The 26,554-nt window shown below is 47.6% G+C and overlaps 1 protein-coding gene across 1 annotated transcript in view; it reads right to left on the bottom strand.

Annotated features, from left to right (window-relative positions):
- Positions 1-238: 238 nt before the first annotated feature.
- The window catches only part of LOC129330726 (calcium/calmodulin-dependent protein kinase type IV-like), a 47,677-nt gene continuing 21,361 nt past the window's right edge, over positions 239-26,554 (bottom strand). Inside the window, exons 4-11 of the mRNA XM_054980889.1 lie at positions 25,135-25,217; positions 20,297-20,369; positions 16,282-16,372; positions 13,832-13,906; positions 10,786-10,861; positions 5,784-5,910; positions 2,760-2,912; positions 239-2,116 (exon numbers count right to left, since the gene is read on the bottom strand). Coding sequence (XP_054836864.1) covers positions 1,829-2,116; positions 2,760-2,912; positions 5,784-5,910; positions 10,786-10,861; positions 13,832-13,906; positions 16,282-16,372; positions 20,297-20,369; positions 25,135-25,217 — 966 coding nt within the window. The 3' untranslated portion in view covers positions 239-1,828. The remainder of the gene's footprint in view (positions 2,117-2,759; positions 2,913-5,783; positions 5,911-10,785; positions 10,862-13,831; positions 13,907-16,281; positions 16,373-20,296; positions 20,370-25,134; positions 25,218-26,554) is intronic.

Below are 26,554 nucleotides of genomic sequence, written 5' to 3'. Positions count from 1 at the left end.
GCATGGCCAGAACACAGGTTCGCTGAGATACAATGGATAGCCTCTTCTAAAGGCAGATAAATTTATTGCACCATGAGTGAACTGATCACCGTTTGATGCAGACACACAGCAGGACCACCCCACCCCCCCTCCCCCCCCCCAGCCCCAGAACACATCTGAAAGCGACGAGGCCACAGGGGGTGCAGAGAGACGGGAGCCAGGCTCCTCCAGGTGGGTGAACTATTTGAGCTTACCACAGCCTCTCTGTTGTTTTAATTAGTTAATTTCTGGCAGTTCTCCCACAGCACGTGGGTGTGCCCCAGCCCGCAGAAAGTGGGAATTACTGGGTCAGCAAATCAGTACCTGGCATCTCTGCAATTTAATGTTTAGACTACACTATTTACTTTCTCTCTCTACATCTGTAATTTAAATTATTATAGTCATTATGATTATTAACTAGGATCCACTACTGTAGCACATCAAATCCTCTTCCCCATATCCACTAAAAGGCTACATATACAACAGCGTTAACACAATCTCGTTGTAACTGAACATGTCCCCTTAAAATGGAAAGCAGCTTTACACACCAAGTGCTGAAATTTAGACTGGGAGGCAAAGCTACCCTTTAGGGTTCCTGATTTATTTATTTTATTTATTTATGTCATTTATAGTCCGCCTTTCTCACTGAGGTTCAAGGTGGATTACATAGTGCGAGATAGTACAATCAGTAACAAGGACATTTCCATACAGTACCTTCTTATGTTTATTTTAAACAAAGGTATTTTCTTTCTTCTCTTTGACAAATGCAGCCTCCAGCACTGCTTTTCTCAAGGAGAGGAAGAGCAGGAGGGGAAAGAGAGAGGGAAAATGCAATCTTCTCCTCCTGGAAAAATCCATTTCCAGCCTGCTTTTACTCCTGTTGGGGAAAACATACTGGTCCCCAGAGGGGATAAAATCTGATTGGGAGTAGCCCCCCCCCAAATAAGAAGCCAAATCTGCAAAAAATTTTAAAAGACATCTGCAAATAAACAGAGGAGAAACCCAAATGTGTATTTGAGCTTTGAACTGAATTTCCAGGACAGTAATTCAGAGGTGCATTCTGATTTTTTGAAGACTGTCTGAGATGCTTCACCCCCACATAACTGCCAAAGCAGCTTTCATCCAAAGGAAGGAGGAGGGCCCTTAACTGCCAATGTGCCAAAGTTCAAGGCATAAAGCCTCCTCCAGTTGAATTTCTGTGCCGTTCTTGAGACAAAAGCTCTTCCAAAAGCTGCTCAGTGACATTTATGATTCTGTTGCTATATGAGATTTATGAGAGTTATTGGTACTGCATGACATCTGATTTGCTAGACCTTTGGACAGGTCGGCTAAAATCTTTTAAAATAAATAAATAACAGTATTTCAATAAAACAAATATCCCAATAAGATTCCAAAATTGTTTTATGAAAAAAGTGTTCCTAAAATATCTGATTTTGAAAACCAGAATTTCAACTCTTTACCAAACCTAGTGTAATATTGAAGCAGACTGCTCCTTTCTCCAATCAGTGTGTGCATTTTCAAGCAACCCACTTAACTGCTTTCCTCTGCTAGCCTGTTTCCTTTTTTTAAATTGTGCGAAAATACATGTTCATGTTTTGGAAACAATAAAAGGGGGGGGGAGTAAACTATAGAATGAGAGAAATTGTTATTAAACAGCATCCAAAGTTTGTAAGAAGAATGGCCCCCCCTCTCTGCATGCTCTCTCAATCCTGCAAGTTACTTTTGTGGCAGGCGGGGTGGGGGGGGGGGGGGGGCTGACTTTGCCCCTTTGAATAGTTGGCAAGAATAAAACAGCTGGACTCCTGCAGGGTTAACTTGGGCAGCCAGCACCGTTCACCGCAACTGCAGGGGCAATGGAGTACTCGGTTCGGAAAGATTCAAGGTTCTCCGGCTTGGCCGAAGGGGGTGCAGGGCCAGCATCTGGCAAGCTGGTCCCAGAGGGCTGACTGTAAAGGTTGTCTTCAAGGCTGAGAGCGCTCTCTGCTCCCTGGTCCAGGCGCGGTTCTTTGGCCGCATCCGGGTGACGCCCGTTTCTAGAACTGTCGTGGTGGCTGTGATTGCCCAGACGGCTTGAGGCAACGACAGCTTTCATTGCAGCCTACATAAAACAAGGGGAGAGGGAACTTTTAAAAAAAATAAAAGACATTTTTGCCACCTTGGTCCATTAGTCTCCCTCTGCCTTTGCTGCAGGATGGGAAAAAAAGCCCACATCAAAACGTAGCAGCAGTAAAAGTGAAACAAGCAATACAGAAAATTCTTATATCTGCAGCACTGGCAAAACAAAAGAAACAGGCACGGGCAGAGAACACAAGCAGTAAAAATGAGATCAAGAGCACAATCCTAAACAGCTCTGCTCAGAACCTTACTGACATCTATTCAGTGGGGCTTACTCCCAGGAAACATGTCTGAGGATGGCGCTGCAAATAAAGTTAAGGAATGCCAGCTAGAACATGGCAAATTTCAGCAGGTTCTGAAAGGCCCACAGCAAGGGTATGTGGCAAATTTCCAAGAGAGTGTTATGTAAAAAAGGGGGCCACCAGGGAAAATGCCCTGCATACAAAACAAGGCCACCAGAAGATGATCTCAAAGTAGTCTCACATCGTTGAGAGCCTGGGTCCTCAGCGCAAGATCCCATCCCCCCCCCCAAGAGAATTTCTATCTACAGACTCACCATTTGAGAAACTCAAATGAGTTCTGTCCCCCCCCCCCCGCCCCCGCCCTGGGCCTTTCTCAGCCCTTACCTTCAGCTTCCTTCTCGCATTGAATTCCTGTAATTTCTTCTGCGTACTGTCCATGTGAGCAAACTTAGCAGCTTTGCCTGTGACCCACGGATGCTCCAATGCCTGCTGCACTGTCAATCTTTCCTGGGGATCCAATACTATCAGTTTTTGAACCTGCAGGGCAAAGAGTGATCATGATAAACACCAGTGGATGTAGGGGAGATCCAGGTATGCTTCCCTGAGCTCCTTAGAGGAATGGCAAGATAAAAGTTGTCAACTAAAGATGGGGAGAAAAAGAGAGGGGCAGGTTGCATCCACATGGCTGGTTTGCTCTGCCTTGGAGCAGTGTTTTCTGGAGGCTCCATGCCACGCTGCCCTCCAGTCACTCATTTTCTGGGTTTACGCCTGGATAGATAGAACAGGGCCGATTCCAGACGGGCACAAATAAAGCGAGTGCTTTCGCTTTTTCAGCGACAGCACTCGTAAAAACCCGCAATTTCCTGTCCCGGCTTACCTGCGGTCCATGGCGCTTGGTTGCGCTCTATAAGCGGACGGTGTGAACGCGGTATTGCGGGTTTGCACACTTCTGGATGCTTCGTCACCGCGGAGAGGCCCTCCCCTTTCCCTCCTTCCTTTGCCGGCCGGCAACAATATTCCCTTAATTTTTTTTTTTTAAACCGGGCGCCATTTGCGCAGTCGCATGTTTGCACACATCAAACTGCGCAAATGCGCACAAATGCACAAAAGCGCACAAATGTCGACGCTGCGTATTCGCATACCTGCGCGTTTGCGCATTTGCGCAAAACACGTAAAAAATTTTTTTAAAAAAAACGAAATGCGAACCAATGAAGGCCCCCGACGTCAACTGTGACGGGGAGGAAACAACCAATCCCGGGTACCTCAGTTGGCTGCGTGAACATCCAGAAGTGGGACGGCACGGCACGCTGCGAGACAAAGCGGATGGAGACGAAAATGAACGCGTGGCCGGTAAGCGATTATTTCCTCAGAAAAACCGCAATTTCTGGCCATCTGGAATCGGCCCAGCTGTCTGTTTTGGCTCTTAATGGTCTTGATGTTGGTGACTGAGTCGTTACATAGACAGAGCTGGACGGTACCCCATGGGTGATCAAGTCCAACTCCCTGCACAATGCAGGAAATTCACAGCTGTCTCTCCCCTGACCTCTATGCCCAGAGGAAGGCACAAAAACCTCCAGGATCCCTGGCCACTCTGGCCTGGAGGAAAATTCCTTCCTGACCCCCAAGTGGCAACTGGGCATTACCCTGGGCATGTAAGAAAGTGCCACGAGAGCCGAGCACTAGCTCATCCCTTCATGCCCTCCCAGAGGTCATTTCATAGAAAAAGAGTTGCAGGAACTCATTAGCATAAGTCATTAGCATATGCCATGCCCCTTGATTGGGCTGAAATGGCTGGGATTCGGCTGCTGTCAGATGGGGGAGTGTTCCGCCACCTGGCAGTGACCCAATTAGGGCCGTTTTGGCCCCAATCCAGGCCAAACGGGCCCAAAATGGCTCAAAATGGACACTTTGGGCACATTTTGCCCTGGATTGGGCCCAAAATGGCCCAGATCGGGTCAGTGCCGGGCAGGGGAGGGGTCCCCCGCCAGGCACCGACCCAATCCTGGTGGTTTTGGCTCTGACCCCAGCTGGAATGGGGCACAAAAGGCCAAAAATAGCCGTTTATGGCCCATTTGGGCCTGGATCAGGGCCAAAACAGCCCGGACCAGGTTAGTGCCAGGCAGGGGAGGGTTCCCCCGCCCGGCACCAACCTGATACCGGCTGTTCTGGCCCCGATTCCAGCAGAAGTGGGCCCAAAAGGGCTGAAAATGGCCGTTTGGGGCCCGCTTGGGCCTGGATTGGGGCCGAAATGGCTGGCACTGACCTGATCCTGGCCGTTTCGACCCAGATCCCGGCAGAAAATGGCCCGAAAAGGCCAAAAGTTACCATTTTGGGTCCGTTTCCACCCACATGGGGCCAAAACTGCCCCAATCAGGTCAATGCCGGGCAGGGGAGGGTTCTCCTGCCTGGTACCGACCCAATCTTGGCCATTTCGGCCCTGATGCGGGCCGTTTTGGCCCCAATCGAGGCCTAAACGGCCCCAAATGTTCAAAAGTCAGGTGGGCAGGGCCACCCAACTGTTAGGGGAACTGCCCGGAATGGCGTTCCAGTATGTTTCCCCTGGAGATGAGCCCTATGCCCTCCCTCTCCCAATCTGTGTCCAGTCTCTTGCTTTGCAACTGAAAAGCTGCTTCTCTAAAGGAGTTTGTGTTCTTTCTTTTGTGGTCCAAGGTCCGTGGCAGCAGTGGGATTGGGGCAGCAGTGATACCTTAGAAGCCTAAACTTCATGAAAGCTTTTGCCACTATAAATCTGTGAGTCTTACTGGTGCCCTAGTTAGATGCCTGCCAATCTCTCACCAGTCTCCAGTTAATGGGATACAAGAAGTCCGGCGGCAGGCAGCTCCAAATACAAAGGCATTCCTAGCAGCAGCAGCAGAGCAGCCATGTGGTAGTTTCCCCTGCACATTCCTTGCCTGCTCCTCCCTCACCGCCCCAGCCTCCCCCCTACCACTGGGGGGGGGGCTTTTAAAAAAAAATTAATACTTGACATATTGCTACTTTAAGGTGTTGTGATATTTCAGTTACTGATTTTAAGCTATCAGGATAGGTCAATTAAAAATTTTTCTTTAAAGACAAGGCCCTCCTATGGCAAGGTGGCCCACTCCAGTTTACACTCAAAGCAGGAGCAAAAAACCCCTTGGAGACCAGACTTTTTTTTTTAATTACAACCGGCTGCAATCTGCAGCACCCAGACTTTGGCTCTTTCTCCCAGGGTTATTTTGGAAGGCCACCTCCAACGCCCCCCCCCCCGGCAACTTGTGGCTACTTCCATGGCAAGGGTGCTGTGTTTTTCCTGAGGAAGTAAAATAAAATACACATAACTCTCTGGATTTTTCCTCCTTGCTTGTAAATATTATATCGAGTTGACACTGAAAGTCCCCAGTCTAGACAGGACTCAAAATGACTCACCAAATCCTTGGCATTGAGAGACACTTCATCCCACCAAGGAGAGACAAATTCATAGTCACAGTTTAGAATCCTGCTGTACATATATTGATCTCCTCTTGGGTCAAAAAATGGTTCAAAGCCACACAGCCTGAAAAAAATTAGGTATCACACAGAGGGCATGCACACACACAGAGAGCGAGAGCAAGTAATAGACAGAGAAACAAACACATACTGCGATTTCCAAATAGCGTGCTGCACAAAACAAAATTAAAACACAAATGGTTCCAATGGGTTCAAAGCAGCCCTCCACAATAAAAGGTTGCCTGCTGTATCTCTGCATGCTTGACAGTTCTGTCCATGTCTTCTTTTAGGGGTAATTCTGCCTTCCCCTGAATCATGTGCTCTTGGATGCAGAAAAGCAGCCATATTTCCATGCTGCCCTCCAAGGAAGCCTTCTGTTGTGACCGTACACAAGTCCATGCTGTGGGCTTGCCCTCTGGAAGGAGGATAATTCTAATTCTCACATAACCTTAAAAGTAAGCCTCCAATTTTAATTCACTCAGCTATCAGATGTCTGGGAGAAACGCTGTCACATATGCTAGCAGGGAAAACTTTGAAGACGGGATATGACAAAGTGGGGTGTTTGAAGATTCTTCCATGGCCTGCTTTGGGAAATATGTTTTGGGGGTTCTCAATGTGTGTCTCTGGGGCATGCCTAGTATTCCTCAGAGTCCCAGGGCCAAGCTAGAAGTGACGAATTACACTTGAATGGCAAGTGAACAGACTCACATGTATTCCTCCCTGTTCCTTGGCCCCCAGAACATCAGCAGTAGCTGCTGCAGGTCCTGAAGAGGCCCACTATGTGCTGTATGGGTGGGGTGGGTGGCTTCTGCCTTCCCACATGGCACAGAAGCACCAGCGCAGGCCAGAGAAACCAAAGGTGGTGGCAGCCACACCATCCAGACTGGCTCCTGTAATGCAGGTTCAAGGGAACAGATTGTCCCTTTGTGGCGAGCACTTACAACCATAGTGGAACCGTAAACCTGAAACAATATCCTCAGCTGAGAAATCCACAGGGTGGGGGGATTCCGATCTGAGCTAAAGACAGTTATTTTGGTTTTGGTGTGTGAGGGCCAAACACTGGAAATCTGGGGCTGTTTCTTAACTCTAAAAAGCAGCCTGGGGCAGGGTAAGAGTACTGGAGAAAGGAGCGTTTAAATTCCCTTCCCCTGCCTTATCTCCTGCTGGGCTTAAAGCAGCATAGGGGAGGAAGGACTTTCAAACAGGGAAACTGAGACGGTGGGGAAGGGTGATGCCCCCATTCCCCTAAGCTGCTGCCCCAAATAACACATCTGGAGTTCCAACTCCACTGTTGTTTGGAGAGGCAGCATAGTGTAGTGGTTAGTGTGTTGGACTGGCATGATCCAAGTTCAAATCCCTACTAAGACATAGTAAAGAGTCCAGTAGCACCTTTAAGACTAACCAACTTATTGTAGCATAAGCTTTCGAGAACCATAGCTCTCTTCGTCAGATGCAACTTTATTGTAGATGCAGATGCATCTGATGAAGAGAGCTGTGGTTCTCAAAAGCTGATGCTACAATAAGTTGGTTAGTCTTAAAGGAGCTACTGGACTCTTTACTATTTTGCAACTACAGACTAACATCGCTAACTCCTCTGGATCTACTGAGACATGAAGCTCACTTGGGGGGACTTCAGGGCAGTCACTTTCTCTCTCTGCCTCACCCACCTCACAGAGGGACAGGAGAGATAAAATGTGGGAGGGGAAAACCCTGAGCTCTGTGGGAGGAGTGCAAGATAAAAAAGCAACCGATAGACAGATCTGGCTCTGGCTCCAAAAGGGAACACCAGCGAATATTGTGGAGGGTTCTGCATTTCTTCAGGCATCTCAATATTGCAATATTATAGCTAACAACCAAATATATTTCAACATAATCAATTAATAGGTTACTTTATAATTAACTGACTAATTCATTCTATGACCTTTTGACAGTGCAAACTAATACATTTTAGAGCCTGTAAGGAAAAGGAATGGTAATCCCCCTGCTACTGCAAAACAGATTTTTAATACACACACACACCATCTGCTATTTTGCTGTCATCTATTCCAATGTCCATTCAGTCAGAAAGAAAAAAAAACCCACACATGTTTACCAAAAAGCCTTGGGGCTCCACTGCTTTAAACTTGGCTAGAGATTGCAAGAAAAAAACCAACCCAAAACAAATTCATTTGGATAGGCCACGCAGCCATCTGTTTCATGAAATACATGTGCACACAGAAAAGGCGGTCAAGCACTAGCTTTGAAAATTCTGCTGTGAGTCAACAGGGAAAGCATGGAAAGGCACTTGGCCTCCTTTCACCCTCTTCTGCCCTTCAAGATGCAGTTCAAAGCACGCCCTACTTCGAAACCAGCCCAATGGAAATCCCAAGGCAGAACTGCATTCTGACATCGAGAGTGCCCCTCATGCTCATACACCCCTCTCCCTGCTAACGGGGCACACATTACGGTTTCCCACACAAGCTATTTGCACATAATGTCTGAATACAGGCTGGCTGGGTTTTGTTTTTTCCCCACAAACCAGGATCTTAAGCCACAGTCTAGGTTTCCCCAGACTTCCCTTTGTAGAGAACCCTGGTCGTAGTGCAGTCAGCAAATGTGTTCCCAGACTCCTGAGACAGGGAAAACACTTGCGGGGGGGGGGGGGGGGGGGAGAATGCTAAAAGCCCTCCCGGGTCTGATGGGTCATCTCTGAAAATACTGTCCCTGGGAGGAGACTTTTCCCCTGCAACACAACTTACTTTTTAAAAACAAAAACATTCATAATTGGAATGATAAAAACATCAAGTACATCAAAAGAGGGAGAGGTAAACTTTCTAAAACCTTTCCTTAAAATGCAGATGTAAAGTAAATAAAGCAAACCAAACATTAAATATTGGTAACAGTGAAAGAGCATACTCTAGGCATACTGCTGGTTCTGGAGTCACAGAGGGAAAAAATGGTGCAAAATGCCTGGGGTGGGGGTATGCAGGGCTTTTTTTCAGCAGGAATGCAGTGGAACAGAGTTCCGGAACCTCTTGAAAATGGTCACATGGCTGGTGGCCCTGCCCCCTGATCTCCAGACAGAGGGGAGTTGAGATTGCCCTCCGCACTGCAGAGCGGCGCAGAGGGCAATCTCAACTCCCCTCTGTCTGGAGATCAGGGGGCGGGGCCACCAGCCATGTGACCATTTTCTCCGAGGGCAACCCACTGAGTGCCACCACCTCTTTCCCCAGAAAAAAAGCCCTGGGAGAATTAGCAGAGGGATCCAGTTGCTCCCAGCATGCCCATTCCCTCCTGCAGCTGCTCTCAATCCTGGCATCTGCCTTGCAAAAAATACAGGCTTCCCATAACTTGTACTTCCAACCCCATTTAATGAGCTTTGGGTCAAAGAAGTGGGACAGGGAGCATCTGAGGAAAGGATGATGCAGCAGAGGACAAGAACAGCTTTGCAGGATCGGGCCCGTCTGGCAAAGCATCCTGTTTCCAACAGTGGCCAGCCGAGCTGCATGGGAACTTTCCCTGTGATGTGTGTGTCCCGGGCACCTGGTATTCAAAGGTATACTGCTGTCAGATGCGCCCTGCTTATCTGCCATGCATGTCTATTATTCTCTGTACTCTGGGCCTCTGAGAATGTGTAAAGAACTATCTGGGTAACCGTCTGACTATGTAGCCAAGAGTAGCTTATCTCGCAGGTGGCTGCTTTCGCTTTCTCGACCAGCGTGGGAAAGTGTCCTTGGAATGCCGGCCGGAGCCGTATCTCCCTGAGACATGAGCTCGTCCTTGTCTTCCCCTTCCCTACCCCCTCCAACCTCCTAGGCCCTGCGCACCTAAGTTCTAACGGTCTTTATCCCGAGGCAGGAACCCTGCCCTATAACTAACATTGCTTTCCCCCTTTATGTCACTTCTGCCAATGCTGTAGTCTGAGTGCACTGATACCGATGGATCTCTAATAAAGAAACTTTTACTGGACTCTTAAAGTGTTTTCAGTGAAGTAACTGGGGATCTAACTGGCAGAGCCTGACAACTGCCTCTGAACATGGTGGTTCTATATTGCTGTCCTTGTCAAGAGCCAGCATGCACCCATCTATTCCTTTAATTTTAAAAGCCCTCTAAAGCAACCATCCATCACTACATCTTGCAGCAGTGAGTTCTTTAAGTTAACGACGTGAAGAAATAATTTCCCTTTTTTCTGGTCTAATCAAACTCACGGCCTTCCTGTTAGTACCCCTGGGATGGCAGGCCTGGGCTTCTAGGCATTTGCTTCATCTGAATCCCACCCTTCCTTCAGATAGCTCTGGGTAGCACACCTATCCCCCATCCTCATGACAACCCAGGCTGCTGGGCTGAGAGAGAGACCAGGCCAAGGTCACCTATCAAGCTTCACGGCAGTGCGGGGATTTGAACCCAGGCATTCTAGGTTTTTTTTTTTTTACCAACAGCTGAACCACTTCACCACACTAGTTTCAGGGTCCTTTAAAAATCAGCTTGCTCAGAAATAAAAGTGATGCAAAAAAACAATGCGTGCACACATTTCTTGGGAGTCCCTGAGGTGGAGCCTGGCTGCAAAGCCTTCTGGGTAGTGTGAAAGATGCAGCCCAGCTGTTTCAGGTCATGGGGTGGAGGCCCTGCACAGAAGACAATCCCCCCCCTCCCAAATTAAAAATTAAAGTCTATGGGAGGGTCTTCTTGACAGCAGGCAATTAGACCAGAAGCAAAAAGACAGCCTGACCAATTTATTTCTGCTCAATAATTCATCTTCGTACTATGAACAGTACTGGGTTTGTTACTCCACATAAAAAATGAGAGGATAAACAGGAGCATCACAGAAGTAATTTAGTATTTTTTGAGGGAGGGGAACTGCACATTAAACCTTTAAAGACAGGTTCCCTTCTCACCCATTTGTAGACCAGCTGACAGGCAAAGGAAGGGGAAAAAGCTACAAAAGTATTGTTAGGTCACTCACAAGATATACGTTATGACTCCGACAGACCACATATCTACTTCAGGACCATATGGAGACCCATGGAGGATTTCGGGAGCTGAAAGCATTTAAAAAAGACAAGGAGGTGCTTTTTAAAATTTAAAAAAATTCTCTATTTTAAATGTTTGACAACACACCTCAGTATGCAGGTACTGGCATAAGCTTATGCGTCACAAGGACTTCTCTCCCACTCAAGTCCACCCAATGCTCCTTTTATAAACATGCTTAGCTATGCATTTCACCTGACTGGCCCCAACTCACACTTCCACTCCCACCCACAACAGAAGAGCAAAGAATTGTCACTTGCAATCTCTCATCTTTGCAAGCTGGAAGGAAAGAGAGCAGGATGGTGCTTGTGGGTGGGTGCACGTGTTGCATTCCCCTTCCTTTCCAAGAGGAGTTAGCTGTGTTAGTCTGTAGTTGCAGAATAGTAAAGAGTCCAGTAGCAACTTTAAGACTAACCAACTTTATTGTAGCATAAGCTTTCGAGAGCCACAGCTCTCTTCGTCAGATGCAATACAATAAAGTTGGTTAGTCTTAAAGGTGCTACAGGACCCTTTATGATTTTCCTTCCTTTTCAAGGGGGGGCTTTCAAACAAGAAAGAGTGAGAGATCTGCAGAGGGTGTGAAGATGCTTGGCTTCCAGGGGCAGGGACAATCTCATCCTAGTATGCAGGGACCCAAGGCTGTCCGAACCACTGTCCAGAACAAAATTTTTTGTTGGCCTGCAGGCCTATGGTAATTTAATCAGCAAGAGCAGTTTAAGCATCAGAGAAACAGCATGAGGGGCCCAGGTTTTCCTAGAGAAAGGACTGAAAACTTGGACACTATGGGCCAAACTAGAAGTGACAAGTTACACTTAAATGGCAAGTGAACAGACTCAGAGCCAAGCTACAAGTGATGAATTACACTTGCCTGGCAAGTGAACAGACTCATGTGTATTCGTCCCTGTTCACTTGCCATTCACTTGCGCTCCACTTGCGGAGAGCAAGTGAATGGCAAGTGAACAGGGAGGAATACACGTGAGTCTGTTCACTTGCCAGGCAAGTGTAACTCATCACTTGTAGCTTGGATCTTACATGTATTCCTCCCTGTTCACTTGTGCTCCACTTACACGCCACTCGATCAAGTGGAGTGCAAGTGAAGCGTAAGTGAACAGGGAGGAATACATGTGAATCTGTTCACTTGCCATTCAAGTGTAACTCGTCACTTCTAGCTTGGTCCTATGGCCCTGTTCACATGTGCTAATTAGATTGCCTTTCACTGTTGCAGAGCAAGTGAGAAAAACAGAAAAGCAGTTTTGAAGCTGCTCGTACGAGGTTTTGGAATTGTGCAATGAGCATGCAAGGTCAATTTGCAATTGTGTTTTAAATTAATTCTCCTGTGCTCTGTGTTGCACATGTAACTTTGGTCTAAATTTCACTGCTGCTATCCATTAAGTCCAATTTCTGTGGTTTTAGCAGGACTGGATTAACACTATGCTGCTTAGTCCACAAGAGTTCACCAACTTCTGGGTTCCCACTTAGCTCTTCAAAGGCCGGAGAGGGAGAATGAATTAAGGATTCACTTAATGAGAGGATACCTTAGGATCTCGATATGAGGTTTTTATTCTTTTCCTTTTGCAAATTTAATTGTCAAGACTGCTTTAACAAGGAGAACATATCAGGCATGTATGTGTGTGCACGCTTTAAGCCACTCCCTCCTGCCATTTCCCCCCTGGGAAAAGTCACCCTTGAGCTTCGTCTATCCCTGCAGGTAAAAAAAAATGCCAGTAAGTTTGCCCCAGCAGGAATAAAATCACCTTGGGGTGGCTTTTTCCAATAAGGAGACAGTGAGGGTTAACATTTCACATTTCTCCCCAAGTAGTTTTCCTCAGTAAAATAATCTTGGCAGCTAAATTCGCAAAAGAAAAAGAAGGCCAAAATAAATATAGAAGTAGTTTCAGGTGGATAGCTGTGTTGGTCTGCAGCAGAAGAGCAAGATTCAAGTCCAGTAGCACCTTACAGATCAACAAGCTATCCCAGGGTATACGCTTTCAAGAATGAAAGCTCCCTTTGTCAGATACAAGTAGGAATGGAGATCGCGGAGCCCTTATGTCCCAGTCAGAAGGTGGGAGGGAGTCGGGGTGTGAAGGTACAATGCAAAATGTTTTCAGCTCAACTGGAGCAGTGGAGAAATGCTATGCGGTAGGAAAAGTAGTTGATTCCCGAGTCCTCAGCTTTTTCAGGAGAGGCCCAAGCCTTACTGCTGTGTTTTGTAAGCCTTGGTTAATCAGATTATTTCAGAGTTTCCTCACAGCTCCAGTGCCTAACCTTCCTGAGCCAGTTTTCTCCCGTGCCTTCCCTAAGGTTTCTCAAACCTCCTTTGCGCCAGCGCTGTCCTCTGATTTGCACTGAAGGCATGTTTTTATCTTTCAGACAAGTCTACTCTGGTTCGACTGGTTCCATCCACCCCACCTCATAGCCATTTTGTGTTGTAAGGTTTGGGGTGGCTAAACAGCTCTCTCTCTGGAATGACGGTGGGAGAAAGGGGGCGGGATGAGCTAGCGAGGCTGCCATCCCTCTCCCATAGATTATATGCTACTCTTGATTTCTAACCAAAAGGAAAGGGGCAGGGCTTTTTTTCAGCAGGAACGTGGTGGAACGGAGTTCCAGAACCTCTTGAAAATGGTCACATGGTCAGTTGCTCCGCCCCCTGTTCTCCAGACAGAGGGGAGTTGAGATTGCCCTCTGCGCCACCAAGCGGCACGGAGGGCAATCTCAACTCCCCTCTGTCTGGAGATCAGGGGGCGGGGCCACCAGCCATGTGACCATTTTCTCCAAGGGCAACCCACTGAGTTCCACCACCTCTTTTCCCAGAAAAAAGCCCTGGAAAAGGGTATTTTGTACTCCTAATTGCTCTATTTTCTAGAATATTCCATTGGGGTAAATGGATCCTTCTTAGGCAATGGAGGCACCATCTCTTCCTCCCTGGAAGGTTTCTCCCCCCCCCCCCCGCAACCCACACACTTTTGCTTTTGTCCCCTTACCACAGTATCCTGGGGTGCCACACACAGTTTTCATTGTGTCCTGTTCATCCACAATCTTGGATAACCCAAAATCTCCTGGAGCAAAACAGAGAGAATTGAGAGTGCCTGTGCGCACGTGACCATCTGTCTCTTCATCAGTCAGGGGAAGAGGTCCTCCAGTTACTAATTCGAACATTTGTACCCTCACCTTTCTCGGCATGCCATGGTGGCTCAAGTTGGTTTACAATACTGGCCAAGCTAGGAGAAAAATTTAACCTAGAACCTTAAAACCAAAACCAACATTACAGCAGCCTCTCCAGCAACCAGCCCCCACCATCCTCCATCACTCCTGTCCGTTAAAGGCCCATTTGAACATGGCAGACCTTAAGGTGCCCGTAAAATGGGGCCTGCATGGGGCCCTTCCTTCTGGCAGACTCTGCTTTCAGATGACCAGGGCAGCCGCTGGAATAGAGTAAGCCAACAGGGCGGTTGGATTAACTGTCGAAGCCGGATCCATTAGAAGAAGATTCAGTGAGGACCTAAGATGGTGTAGGGTTGCTTTGCAGGGGGGGCAGGAACAGCATCACATGACACCACTTCAGGCCAAAAAATCGGATGTGACATCACTGCACTACATGAACCTCAAGGAATCCGCCCAATCTCTATGGCTTTAACCATAGAGATTGGGAGATTTCCTAGAAGATCACACAACACAATGTCATCACCTCTGGTTTTTTTTCTGGAAATGTTGTCATGCTGTTGTTGTTCCTCCCTGCATTTTATCCCTACCACTTCAATGAGCACGGGGGGTGGGGGGATGTGGAGTAGACATGGGCACGATCCAAAAAATAATCCCGATTTAGCTGATCATGATTCCGCGGCGGCGCCGAACCCAGGTACCCGAACCTCACCAATCAAGTCCCGTTTCCGATACAGAATTGGGAATCGGGAAGGCCGACGCGGGAGGGCGCCCCACGGTTTCCAGCGCTAAAGGAATGGTGGGTGAGGAGGATGGCGGCCGCCGGGCCCGGCAGGCCTGTGGAGGCGGCAGTGAGCCGCCTCCCCTCAGGGGGCGGGGGGGTCTGTCCCCACGGGAGTGTGCCAGTACTGTCATGGGGGGGGGGGAACCAGAGGAGATAGCTCCCTATTCCCTATCTGCTGAAGCCCAAAGCTAAAGCTCCCTCTCTCTCTCTCTTGCGCTTTCTCTCTCCAAAAGTGGCGAGAGCTCACCTCTGTCCCACTCCACCCGCGAGCGGAAAGTGAAACTTTGTTGCGCAGCACATGGCTATTTATAAAGCCTGGGTCTGCTATGCAGGAGGGCTGTATTTGGCCGTAAGAGCTGCCTCTCAGGCTTTGCAGGGATGAGATTCGAGTGCCCATGGCTACAGAAGAACACCCCCTTCCTCTTCCCCCGCCCTCCCCTCTCTTCTCCCAAATGGACGAGACGGGCGCACGCTTTTCTGGCTGCTCCATGGTTGGAAGGAAGCCCTGCTGATCAAGGAAAGTTGGGCTTCCATTCGCGTTTCCAGGGCAACAGAAGGAGGGCAAACAGCTCCGGCATTCCCCAGGCTCCGTTTCCACGGGGCTCTGTTCCCTCGGGAACAGATGGCTGGCGCCAGACTGTCTGCAGACTGCAATCCTGAACGTAAACCGATCGATCCGATCGAGACCCGATAGAGCGCCCCACCCGAGCGCTGAAACGGGAGCCGTGGACGGAACCGATCAGCCCGGTCCTGATGGCGCAAACGCCAAAATCGGGGCAATTTTCAGTCCGTAATTCCGATCGTGCCCATGTCTAATGTGGAGTGCCAGTGGGGATTACCCCACCAGAAGCGGGCACTTCTCTGTGGCAATGTCTCTGACTTACTCCTTTTCTCCCTGCCATGACTGGATGCTGCCTTTTCCTGTCCCTGTGCAAATCCCTTCTTCCCATCATTCTATTTCCTGTGCAACAAAACACAGCAGCTCCCAGCCCTGCCTTGCCTGCTCCAATGCACCCCCTGGCATGCCAAATTCTCCTGCTTCCTCAGCTCCAGGCTAGATTAACACATGCCAAGTCCTTAAGCTATGTCAAGTTTAAGAAGCCCCATAGCAGTACCAAAATGTTTAGTAATTTTATCATTTTAATTTCGAGGCCCCTCAGAATCAGAGGCCCTTAGCTTCAGCGTGTACATCAAGCCATCCGTGCTTGGTTCCCCCAGCCTTGCTTTCTATTTCCTTGCACCTGATTTTAGGAATTATCTTCAATCTGTGGCTTCCAGCCCTGCCCTTCAGCTGCCTGCCACAGCCCGGAAAAGGCCCCACCCTTGGAAGCATCAAGTCCTCCCCCTCCTCCCCACCCCCTGAAAGTCCTAGAATCTGCAGGGGGGCACAGGGCCCCTTCCAGCATGGACGATTTTTAAAAAGCGTTACAAGGCAAAAAATAAAATACATTCTGGGCACAGTTTGTGAAAATGTTTTCCTGCCCTTACCAATTTTGAGAGGAGCGTCTGGAGAGAGATCAGCATAGAGGAGATTCTCTGGTTTCAGGTCACGGTGGACCACTCCATTGGCGTGCAAATACTGCAGAAAAACACACAAGAGAGAAAGCAGTGTGAAAAGCCCAGCCCTGCCTTGGGGGCATCTCTTCAAGGTCTGCAAGTGGCAACCCCCCCCCCCCCGCATGCCTTGCAACACTCCAGCGGAGGAGCGCTGGCGCTGGAACTCAAGGAGGCTGCTGGGATCCAACCAGCTTAACTCCCTGGACAGCAACTGCTGTTTCCTAAGCCACTAAAGACAAGCAAGCCAAGTAAAGCCAGGACAATAGATTTCAAAGAGGCAGCTGCTAGAAAGAAAGACACAAACAAATCAGATTTCTGGGAGTGGGCAAAATCTGCTTTAACAAGAACAAGCCAAATGGTGTTTTGTTTCACAACTTGCCCCTAGAGACCACAAATCCTAGTTATTTCCTTTATTAACTCAGTTGAGGGTCACCTTAATCCTCCAGCACTAAGTGGGATTTCTTTCCCTGCTCTGAAGAGGTGGAATCAAGTTCTCAAACCTCTGCGAGGGTGGGGGGAGAGGGAGAGGTTGAGTATTTTTCTGTCTTTTATGAATTTTGCCGCTTAAAAGCCCTTGGTTGCGATGGAAACCCTCTTCCACTGACCTTAAATACAGAAAAACAGGGACCTGCCTAAATTACTCTCTAGGGGTTTTTTTTCTTTTTGAATTTCTCTCTCTTTTATGCCCAGCAATAATTTAGATCCTAGGGAACAGCTTTCAAAAGGAGCTTGAAAGAAACGGCAGTGGTACCCATCTGTCACCCACAGAGGTTTGCAAACTTTCAACCTTCTTTCCACTTACCTGCTGGGAATCTCTGTGTGTTGCAAAAGATTCTGGGGAAAATGTTCTAAGAGGACATACTCAGGGTGGACACGTGAGCAGGAGGTTCGCAAACCCAAAACTGCTGCATAACGATAAATGTAGGAGCCATATTTATGGGTTTTATTGAGAAAAAGTATTTGCAGGCGAGAATCAGTGGGCAGCTCAATTTTCCCTTCCACTTGCCAATTTTCCCTTCTTCCTCCAGTACCTTTTCCTCATCCCCTGCCCAATGCTCAGAGACAGGAAATAAGCCTAGCTACTGGAAAGGGGGGAGGGAGTTAACAACAACAACAACAACTGCACTCGCTGCCTGCCCGTCCAGTGTCCATTCTTTTATAAGTCCCCCCACTGTCCCTTAATTTCAAGGGAATTTTTAATGAGTCTGGCCTGGGTTGCCCGAGTTTGTTCCGTGCTTTTGGGAGCCCTGCAAAGCCAGTAGGCCAGAATTCATCCTCTGACCCAGCAGAGCCTCTTTCTCTTCCAGGCCATCCTCTGAGGTTAGGCTCAGATAAAACGACTGGCCTGAGGTCTCCTGGCGAGATTCATAACAAGGTGAGGATTCCAACACAGCCGTGGCCTCTGCCCACAGCAGCACATTGGCTCTGGCCCAGCAAAGCAGAGTCCAGCCACTCTCAGGGGTTCAAGTGCTTACCCTACCCCCCTTGAGCCTTGACTTTGCCCCAGCTAAAGATTTTATTTAAAAAAAAATTATTTTAGACTTTTATTCCGCTCTTCCTGCAAGCGGGCTCAGGGCAGATTACATCAATAAAAGCACTTCATACAAGTTACATCATAAAAGCAATAAAACAGATTAAAATTTCAACAGAATGGCTAATACGCCAGACAGCAGCCAGATGGTGGATGACTCTGATGGGGAGGGCTCAAATCTTCTCTTCTTCTCATTCCTGGTCGGTGGAGGCCCAGCCCAGCCTCAACCAAATGCCTGGTGGAACATCTCTGTCTTACAGGCCCAGTGGAACGATAGTAAACCCTGCCGGGCCGTGGTCTCAACAGGCAGAGAGTTCCACCAGGTTGGAGCCAGGATTTAAAAAGCCCTGGCTTTGGTCAAGGTCAGGCGGGCCTCCCCGGGGCCAGGGACCACCAATAGTTGTTTATCTCCTTATTTAAGCATCCTCCAGGGCACATATGGGGAGAGGCGGTCCTGCAGATACTCTGGTCCTAGTCCGCATAGGGCTTTATACCAAAAACTTGAATCTGATTCCGTGCTCCACTGGCAGCCAATGCAGTGGCACAGCACAGGAGTTCTGTGTGTTTCACTCGACACTCCCACAATAACACACGCCACTGCATTTTGAAGCTGTTTTCTACAGACCCCAAAGCACTCTGGGGTGGGGGGAGGCAAGCACTTCACATTTCCTGTCTCACTCAAGGTGGCAAACAGAAGGGGGTGGGGATGTCCCCGGAAGACGCCCATCCAGGCATGGAACAACCCATGGCTTGATTATTTTCAGCAAGGGAGCTGCTTGGGCTGATCTAGGCAAGCCACCTCAGGAGACAGAATCCTGTAAAGCTCAGGAACAAGAAATCTCCCTGAACCAGCCCTGCATTCACAGAGGCATTCATGGCAGAGTCAAGGAGCTAAGGGAACTTTGAACAGTATGTGTGTGTGTGTGGGGGGGGGGATATGCTCCTTGGGGCAGTTCTCCCTTCCTCTTGTTTGACTTCACAACAATCCTGTGAGGTAGGTTAGGCTGAAACAGTGTGACTGGCCCAAGGTCACACAGTAAGCTTCACGGCTGAGTGTGTGTGTGGGGGGGGGATTTAACCACTACAACACCACCACAAAGGCACACAGGCCACCCAAAACTGCTTCTGTTTCCTCTGTTGACATCAGGTGCTGAGAGAGCTCAAGAGAACTTGTCTTTTTCATTTAGGTTATTTGTAAGCCATTATTTCTCCCTCCAAATTCTAAAGGGGTGTGTGGGCATTCAAAATATTCTTCCAAGAAGATTTTCAGCCAACAACCATTCCTAATTGTTCAAGTCCTTGGATTTAGGGGTTAGAAGCCAAACAGCGATCGGACTCTTTCTTCTCTACTCCTCCTTGGCAATGTATGTCAACTCCACCCTCCTTTCTCTGAATTTTGGAGCACAGGTTTTCCACACCAGTAGCATCAGATGGCCTTTCTGGAGGCTAACAGATCCCCAGGCTTAGAGGCCGCTGGCCAGATGACAGACAGGGATTATGAGGGGGTCACACAACATGCAATGCTGAGTTCTGTGATTTTAACTCCAGATGTGCCATTTGGCCTAACAAAGAAGCCACAAGGTAGGGGCTACCTGGATTGGGGCTGCAGTGGAGGTAACTCATCCCCTGACCCTGCATCACTGATTGAAAGTGGTCCACTCTGGGCTGCCTTATACTGCAGGAAGGAAAAAGACAGATGTTCTGCCTGCCCTTTTTCCCAACTGGGGTTTAAAGTGATGCAATTTCAGTGAGGAAAATAAAGCAAGAGTATCAACTCCCTCCTTCCCCAGCAACGCTGCCCATATCTAGATGGCCCGCCCTCCCCCTTTTGCAGCACCGTAATTCCAAATCTGAACTCTAATGCTGAGTGTCATTTGGCCCAGATAGCCTCTCCCCAAAGCAGACACCCCCCCCCCCCATTAACCTTTGCAGGGCTTATTTGTCCTCCCACACATGGCCCCACCCAACCTTCTGTGGCACAGAGCCCAAACCAACGGGGCTCCTGTGCACTTCCCTCATCCAAACAAACAACAGATGCCTTGCAAATTGCGTTACCGGTCTAGGGAGCTGCCACTGCCAATCTTAATTTCACAGGTTGCTGGTTTCAGAGATTAGAGACAGAAAGCATTAAAAGACAGTGACAGTTAATAAAAATAAAACCTGGGAAGCCGGTGGGGGTGGGGGGAGTGGTGAGTCCACTTGTGCATGCTGCCAACAGCAAACAGGAAGCCAAGGAGTGCAACCAGCATCAAAGTAGAATTTGCATGAATTGCTACCAGAATGTGCATGAATTGCTCAGGTTGCAGAATTTGGCTTTCTTTGTGGGGAGATGCAGTTCCAGCTTCAAGGGAAAAGGGCAAGGCCTTTCAGGCCACATTCTGAACTCAACATTCAAACAAGAAAGAGGAGACTTACAGACACAGCCTCTAGGATTTGCTTCACCACATTGGCCGCATCTCTCTCACTGTAGAAACCCCTCTCCACAATCCTGCAGGAGGGGACAGTACAAAGTTCAAAGACCACCCCCTGTCACTTGCATCACACCCACAAATGCCCCTTTTTTAGGGAATTTTAAAGACTTTTGGCAAATGGAGTTGGAGGAGGAAGCCAGAGCTAAACCTGACTTCATTACTCCAGATGAGCTGTATGTGTCACGTCTGAGCCCCATCCATGCCAATTTTGATTCTGTTGTGCTGAACAAAATGTATCCTGCTGTAACTCAATATCACTTTGCCAGTGTCATAACTATTTCCTTCTCAGGCTTTCACAGGTGTTTATCTGTTGGACTGTAACAGCTTCCAGTGTTTATGACCTTGTGCTCATTCCCAGATGGTGCTATGTCTTGCTTCCTAGTAATTCAACTTGATATCACAAATATGTGGAACGTTCTCACACTAGGAGAGCCCCAAAGCCTTGTTTATGGTTGGGAGGGGGGGGGGGAAGGAATAAACTCGAATGGTGAAAGAGACGTTTCTCTCACATGATGTCATTCCTATCAACTTCTACTCTTGCTGCTTAGATGTCTACCTTGCTTCTAAGTAGTCCTATGGACCTGTATATGGAAATGATCTGATTTCTGGATAAAAGCCATTGGACCAAGAACCTGTGTCTTGCTGCAATGGTCCAGGGATCTGTCTGCTGTATCCTGTCATCCATAGCTTGACAGTATGCAGTGCATTTTGGACTTAGGAACACAACCACATCCTTTCAGAGGCTGGTGGATAACTTGCTGAGTGGTGGTGGAGAGTGCCCTCAAGTCAGAGCTGACTTACCTCAACCCTTGGTAGGGTTTTCATGGCAAGAGACTATCAGAGGTGGTTTGCCATTGCCTGCCTCTGCAACCCTGGTCTTCTTTGGAGGTCTCCCATCCAATTACTAACTAAGGCTGACCCTGCTTAGCTTCTGGGATCTAACGAGATCTGGCTCACCTGGGCTATCCAGGTCAGGGTAGCATGTCAGAATTTGCAGTGATATCAGGATTTTTAGCAAGGACTTGGGAGTCGCACTTGGAACATTTAGATGCCATCCAGGGAGCAGGTCTCGCCATCAAACTGAACAAATGTCAATGTGGGATGCCAGAAATGGTTTACTTAGGATACAGAGTGGGAAGGGGGAACATCCCATCAACGAGGAACAAGGTACACAAAACCAGAATTGGGACCCCCAAAGGCAGGTCAGGGCTTCCTTGGGGATGGCAATTGTGTGGCTCTGAAGAAACTCAAGCCTTATCTGTGGGTGCAACAGGTCACCCTCAGCTCTACAATGGCTGCAAACAGTGAGCAGCTCAAATACCAAACTTCAGAGGTGGCCTTGGAAGGTTCAGGAGTCTAACATAAAAACGGAACACAATGTTGGGGCCAAAAGTGTGATTGCACAGTTTTCTTTCCAGGAAGGTAAGTGAATTTCCTAATTAGTTGGAATTTTCTAAGTTCCAGGGAAGATACTAGAGAAGATATTAAAGACATCAGTCTGCAAGCATCTGACAGACAACATGGTGATACAGGAAATTCAGCACGGATTCATCCCCAACAGGGCCGCTTCCAGATGGCTTACCTGCACACGGAACGTTGCGCCACATTGCAGGGAAAACGCGAAATATCGCGTTTTCTCGTGCGAGTTTTGCACGACCGCACAAAACTCGTGCGAGAAAACGTGATATTTCGCGTTTTCCCCACAACGTGGCGCGACGTTCCGGGTGCAGGTAAGCCATCTGGAAACGGCCCAGATCCTACCAGATTAACTGGATTTCAGTAAAGCTGGGTAACAAAAATGCAAAGCATGCATTTTGGATGAGGGATACACTTCTGAGTGGTGGTGTGTGTGAACAAGATCTTGGGATATGGGGTGTTGGGAAGCTAATTGTGAGCAGTAAATGTAATGCAGCAGCAAAAAAGGTGACTGCGATCATGAAGTGTATCAACAAAGGCCATAACATTCAAATCACAGGATGTCACTGTCCTATTATAGACTGCCTTGGTCAGGCCCCACTTGGAGTACTGCGCGCAGGCATGAAGGCTTCATTTCAAAAAAGATGTGGACAAATAAGAACGGGTGCAGAGCAGAGCAACCAGGATGGTCAGGGGCCTGGAAACCAAGCCCTCTGAGGAAGGATCAAGGGACTTAGAAATGTTAAGTTTAGAGGAGGTTGAGGGGAGACAGGATTGCTCTCTTTTAAGTATCTAAAAGGCTGTCATATAGAGGAGGGAAGGGAGCTGTTCCTGTTGGCGATAGAGGATAGGATCCACAATAATGAGAGCCAGTTTGGTGTAGTGTTTAAGAGCAGCAGGACTCTAATCTGGAGAGCCAGGTTGGATTCCCCACTCTTCCCCTTGAAGCCAGCTGGGTGACCTTGGGTCAGTCACAGCTCTCTCAGAGCTCTCTCAGTTCCACCCACCTCACAGGGCGATTTGTGTGGGGATAATAACAACATACAGTGACCAGCATTTAAGAATTTTTAAAATAATATATTTTAAAAGAGGGAGGAAATGTGCACACTCATACTTTAAAGCACAGCATCAGATTTGATGCTGGTAGCTGTCCTCTGTACCACACAGAGTTCCACGGATCAACCACACTGTCTAGGTGCCACTGGAAGGGGTAGTGTGTTGGCAATTTGCTGATCCCGAAGTGGTGCACAAGTGCAGAGAACAGTCCCTGCAGTAACCAGGCACTGGGTAGGAAGATGATGAGGCGAGGCCTCAAAGAAGCAACACAAGGGAGGGGGGGGGAGTCTTAGTCCTCCCCGTGGGCAATTCTCACAAAGGTCACGTGGTGGCAGTTGGTACAAGAGGGAAGGTGCAAAAGGCCCTCTGAGGGCTGGGGGGGGGCACTGGGTTGGAGACATAGAGGGACACAGGTAAACCTAAGAGGGAAAGAAGGGGCAGTGCTCATGGGTCAGCAGGGCTGTTCCGCCACAACTTACAAAACCTCCAGGCACATTCAGATTCTTTAATGATACAGAAAGTGGGAAGCCGGAGGATGTGGCAGGTTGTTAGGCAACCACTGTATCCCAGGCCCAACCTGGAAGCCATATGGGAAGCAGTAAGCGGTCCTAGGCAACCACTCACTTACTTCCTCCTGCATTTTGTATAAAAAAACACAAGTGGAAATGAAAAGGCCTGAAATGCAAGGTCAGAAATCTAGAAGTTGCAAAGCCCTGTTCACGGCATATCCAGGGTGGGACAGCTACACCAGATTTGTCAGCGTTTTTGTGAGGACGATGTTTATGGTGATACTGGCTCTTTAAGAGTAGTTAGCTCATTACTATACGTATACTGGGGATTGAACTATGTTGGATACACACCCATGAGCGAATGGCCACTGTGCATGGAGAGTAACATGTGAAGATTTCTAACTTATGGTTGTAAGTATAATTCCAGGGCATAAAAACGATTTTTGAGAGTATTTTGGCATTCTGATACATTTATTATTATTTATTTCAGCTTGGTAACTGCTGTGAAGAAGGGATAACAGAAATGGGATTATTTCTCGCTAGCAAACCCGTTGCGGTTACTGACGATATGAAAATTTTGTATATATGATTGCTTATAAATTATTGACTACATATTGATAAATTTCTACTCTGGATTGTACCACATAAATTCTTTATTGTATAAATTACTGTTTGATAAGGAGGCATTGTCTCTTTAAAGCTGGTATTTGCACGCTGAAACTAGAAGTTTACAAGCACGTTTGCACTTTAAAAACTATGAAATGTATGATGCTATTAACTGGTTCATGTAGACGTTTTTGCCTTCTGTTATTTACTGATTCTGTATAAAGAAGTTGTTTGACAGTAGATTCTGGCTTTACTGTGTCTTTAAAGATTGTGATAGTAAGTTGGTCACGGTGGTTCCTTGTTCTGGTGATCTCTTTCCATGGCTCTCTCTTTCCCTTGGTTAAATGACAAAAACGTGGCTTCATGTGAACATTTCCATTGATGGATGATCACTGGCAACCAAAATTTCAAGAACATCCTATGGGTTTTGTCCTCATGTGTGTTACCCCTTGCGCATTATTAACCCGGGTTTGCAAAAACCTCTTTCATAGCTCTATGTGGCTCTATTGTGCAAATTTCTTCACCTGGAAGGGGCAGGAGGCTACCCACAGTATTAGATATGCAGGTGAAATTTTCAGGTTTTATAATGGGAGAATTGGCCCCACATAAACCCCTCCTTTGCAGTTTTGATTTCTTGGAATTTTGGGGCAGCCTACCCAATGAGGACAGCTTACCTGCCCAAGATCATCCATCACAAGAAACTTCACAATCAGGAATAGCTAGAACGCTAGGACTGAATGTCTGCAAGTGACATGCAGCTGATGAAAGGCATGGCCTTTGTGCCTAAAAGGAAGGGAGCCATCTCCTCCACCCAGAGTACTGTGCAAGCGTTAATTTTAGCAAGGGGCAAAGCTGGAAATCTATTCCCCGTTTTAAAGCACACAAAACAACAGCTTCTCCTCCACATGTGCAAAGTGTTTTTTTTAACCACAGATACAGCCTACCCATAAACAATTTCATATAAGGGGACACAGAATAAACAGAATAAATTCTCATGTATCCAAAGGTCGTCTAGCAGAAAGGACAGAAAGCCCGAATGGCGGAGGGTGGTGGTGGTTGAAAATGGCCGCCAGAAATGAGCCCTCTCCCTGCGCTCTGCTGCAGCCTTGGAGCAATTACCGTTCCTGTGTTTTGCTCGAATTTGTCTCCTTTTATTAAGAATCTGCCAGTTAAAGGAAGGTACCTTGCTGCTCACCTGTCAAAGAGCTCTCCACCCGTCACAAGCTCAAGGATGAGGGTGATCTCCGAGGGGGTCTCAAAGATCTCTTTGAGTTTGATCTTAAAGAAAGAAAGGGAAAGAACAAGACAGCTTTATGCCAAACTTATGCAAAAAGGGCAAAAATTAAGAGACTGGTTCTGACTCTTCTTTCATGCTAGAATCCCCAGCCCAGCCCTGCAGGGCACAGCAGCCCTTAGAGAGTTGTGTTCAGGCTGTGGGGTTAACTACATTCAAAGAATACAACAGAAATAAGACCAGTGGGAGACAGTGATATCCTGGCAGGGCTGTCAACTGACCAGAAGAAAACTGACCTGTGCGCTTCTCTGCCTTGGGCAGATACCCAATCATCAGAAATCAGGACATGGGACTTTTTGGGAGACCATCTATTGTATATTGAGATTAACAGCTCTTTATTATAATAAACATCTTTATTGGAGACTGGAAGCAGACAGACTGAAGACTCAGGCTCAACAGTAACCAATTTATACTTATAGAAACCACTGCTACTTTTACAACAACCAATACAATGTAAGCAGCTAGAATCCTTCATTTGCATGAACTATATACAAATATCTACTTTTCAGCACAGTGACTGGACTACAAAGCAACAGTTCTGATTGGCCGTGCTGGCACCCAAACACCAATAGCTTTGTAGGCCTCAGGAGCCTCTGTTCTACTCAAGCAATGCATAACACCATCTGCCAAGCAAATTGCTACAAAAGGCATAGGAGTGAGGGGACAGCTGCAAAATTGGCAACCCAGCTTGGGCCCAGTCTTTTTAATCATTACTAAATCCTGCACAGATGAGTTCTACAAGTCATACACACACTTGGGATTGGGGTGGAGGGGGACACAGAAGAGAGCCAATATATTTTTAATTGACCATTTTAGAGCAGCTTTAAAAAAAACTAAATACAGAGAGAGAAAAACTGGCATATCATGAAGTTTCCAGTTCAAACCTTGCCTCTGCTACAAACTCTTTGTGTGACTCTACAATAACAACAACTGGCTACTGTCAGGCCTGGCTAGAGGACTCACTCAGACTCTCCACTTCATCAGACACAGTTGTATGAGTTAAAGGTCTTTGAACCAAGCTACAAGTGACGCCTGACACAGATTGGACACTTGCCAGCTTCCCTCAAGTTTTGATGGGAAATGTAGGCATCCTGGTCTTGCAGCTTGGCTCTCTGACTGCTGTCCAATGGGCTTTTCAACTGTCACTTGTCCAACATTCCGCCAAGCTGCCTACATTTCCCATCAAAACTTGAGGGAAGCTGACAAGTGTCCAACTTGTGTCATTCATCACTTATAGTTTGGCTCTTTATTATAGGATTTCCCGTAGTAGAATGCTGTACAGAGCAGTTGCCTAGAATGCCAAAGTGAAATCCTTTCAGCA

This window comes from Eublepharis macularius, chromosome 5 (genome assembly GCF_028583425.1).
Source record: "Eublepharis macularius isolate TG4126 chromosome 5, MPM_Emac_v1.0, whole genome shotgun sequence".
Lineage (NCBI taxonomy): Eukaryota > Metazoa > Chordata > Lepidosauria > Squamata > Eublepharidae > Eublepharis > Eublepharis macularius.
The sequence above is the reverse complement of the archived record's forward strand: the minus strand, read 5'-3'. Positions and strand labels throughout refer to the sequence as shown.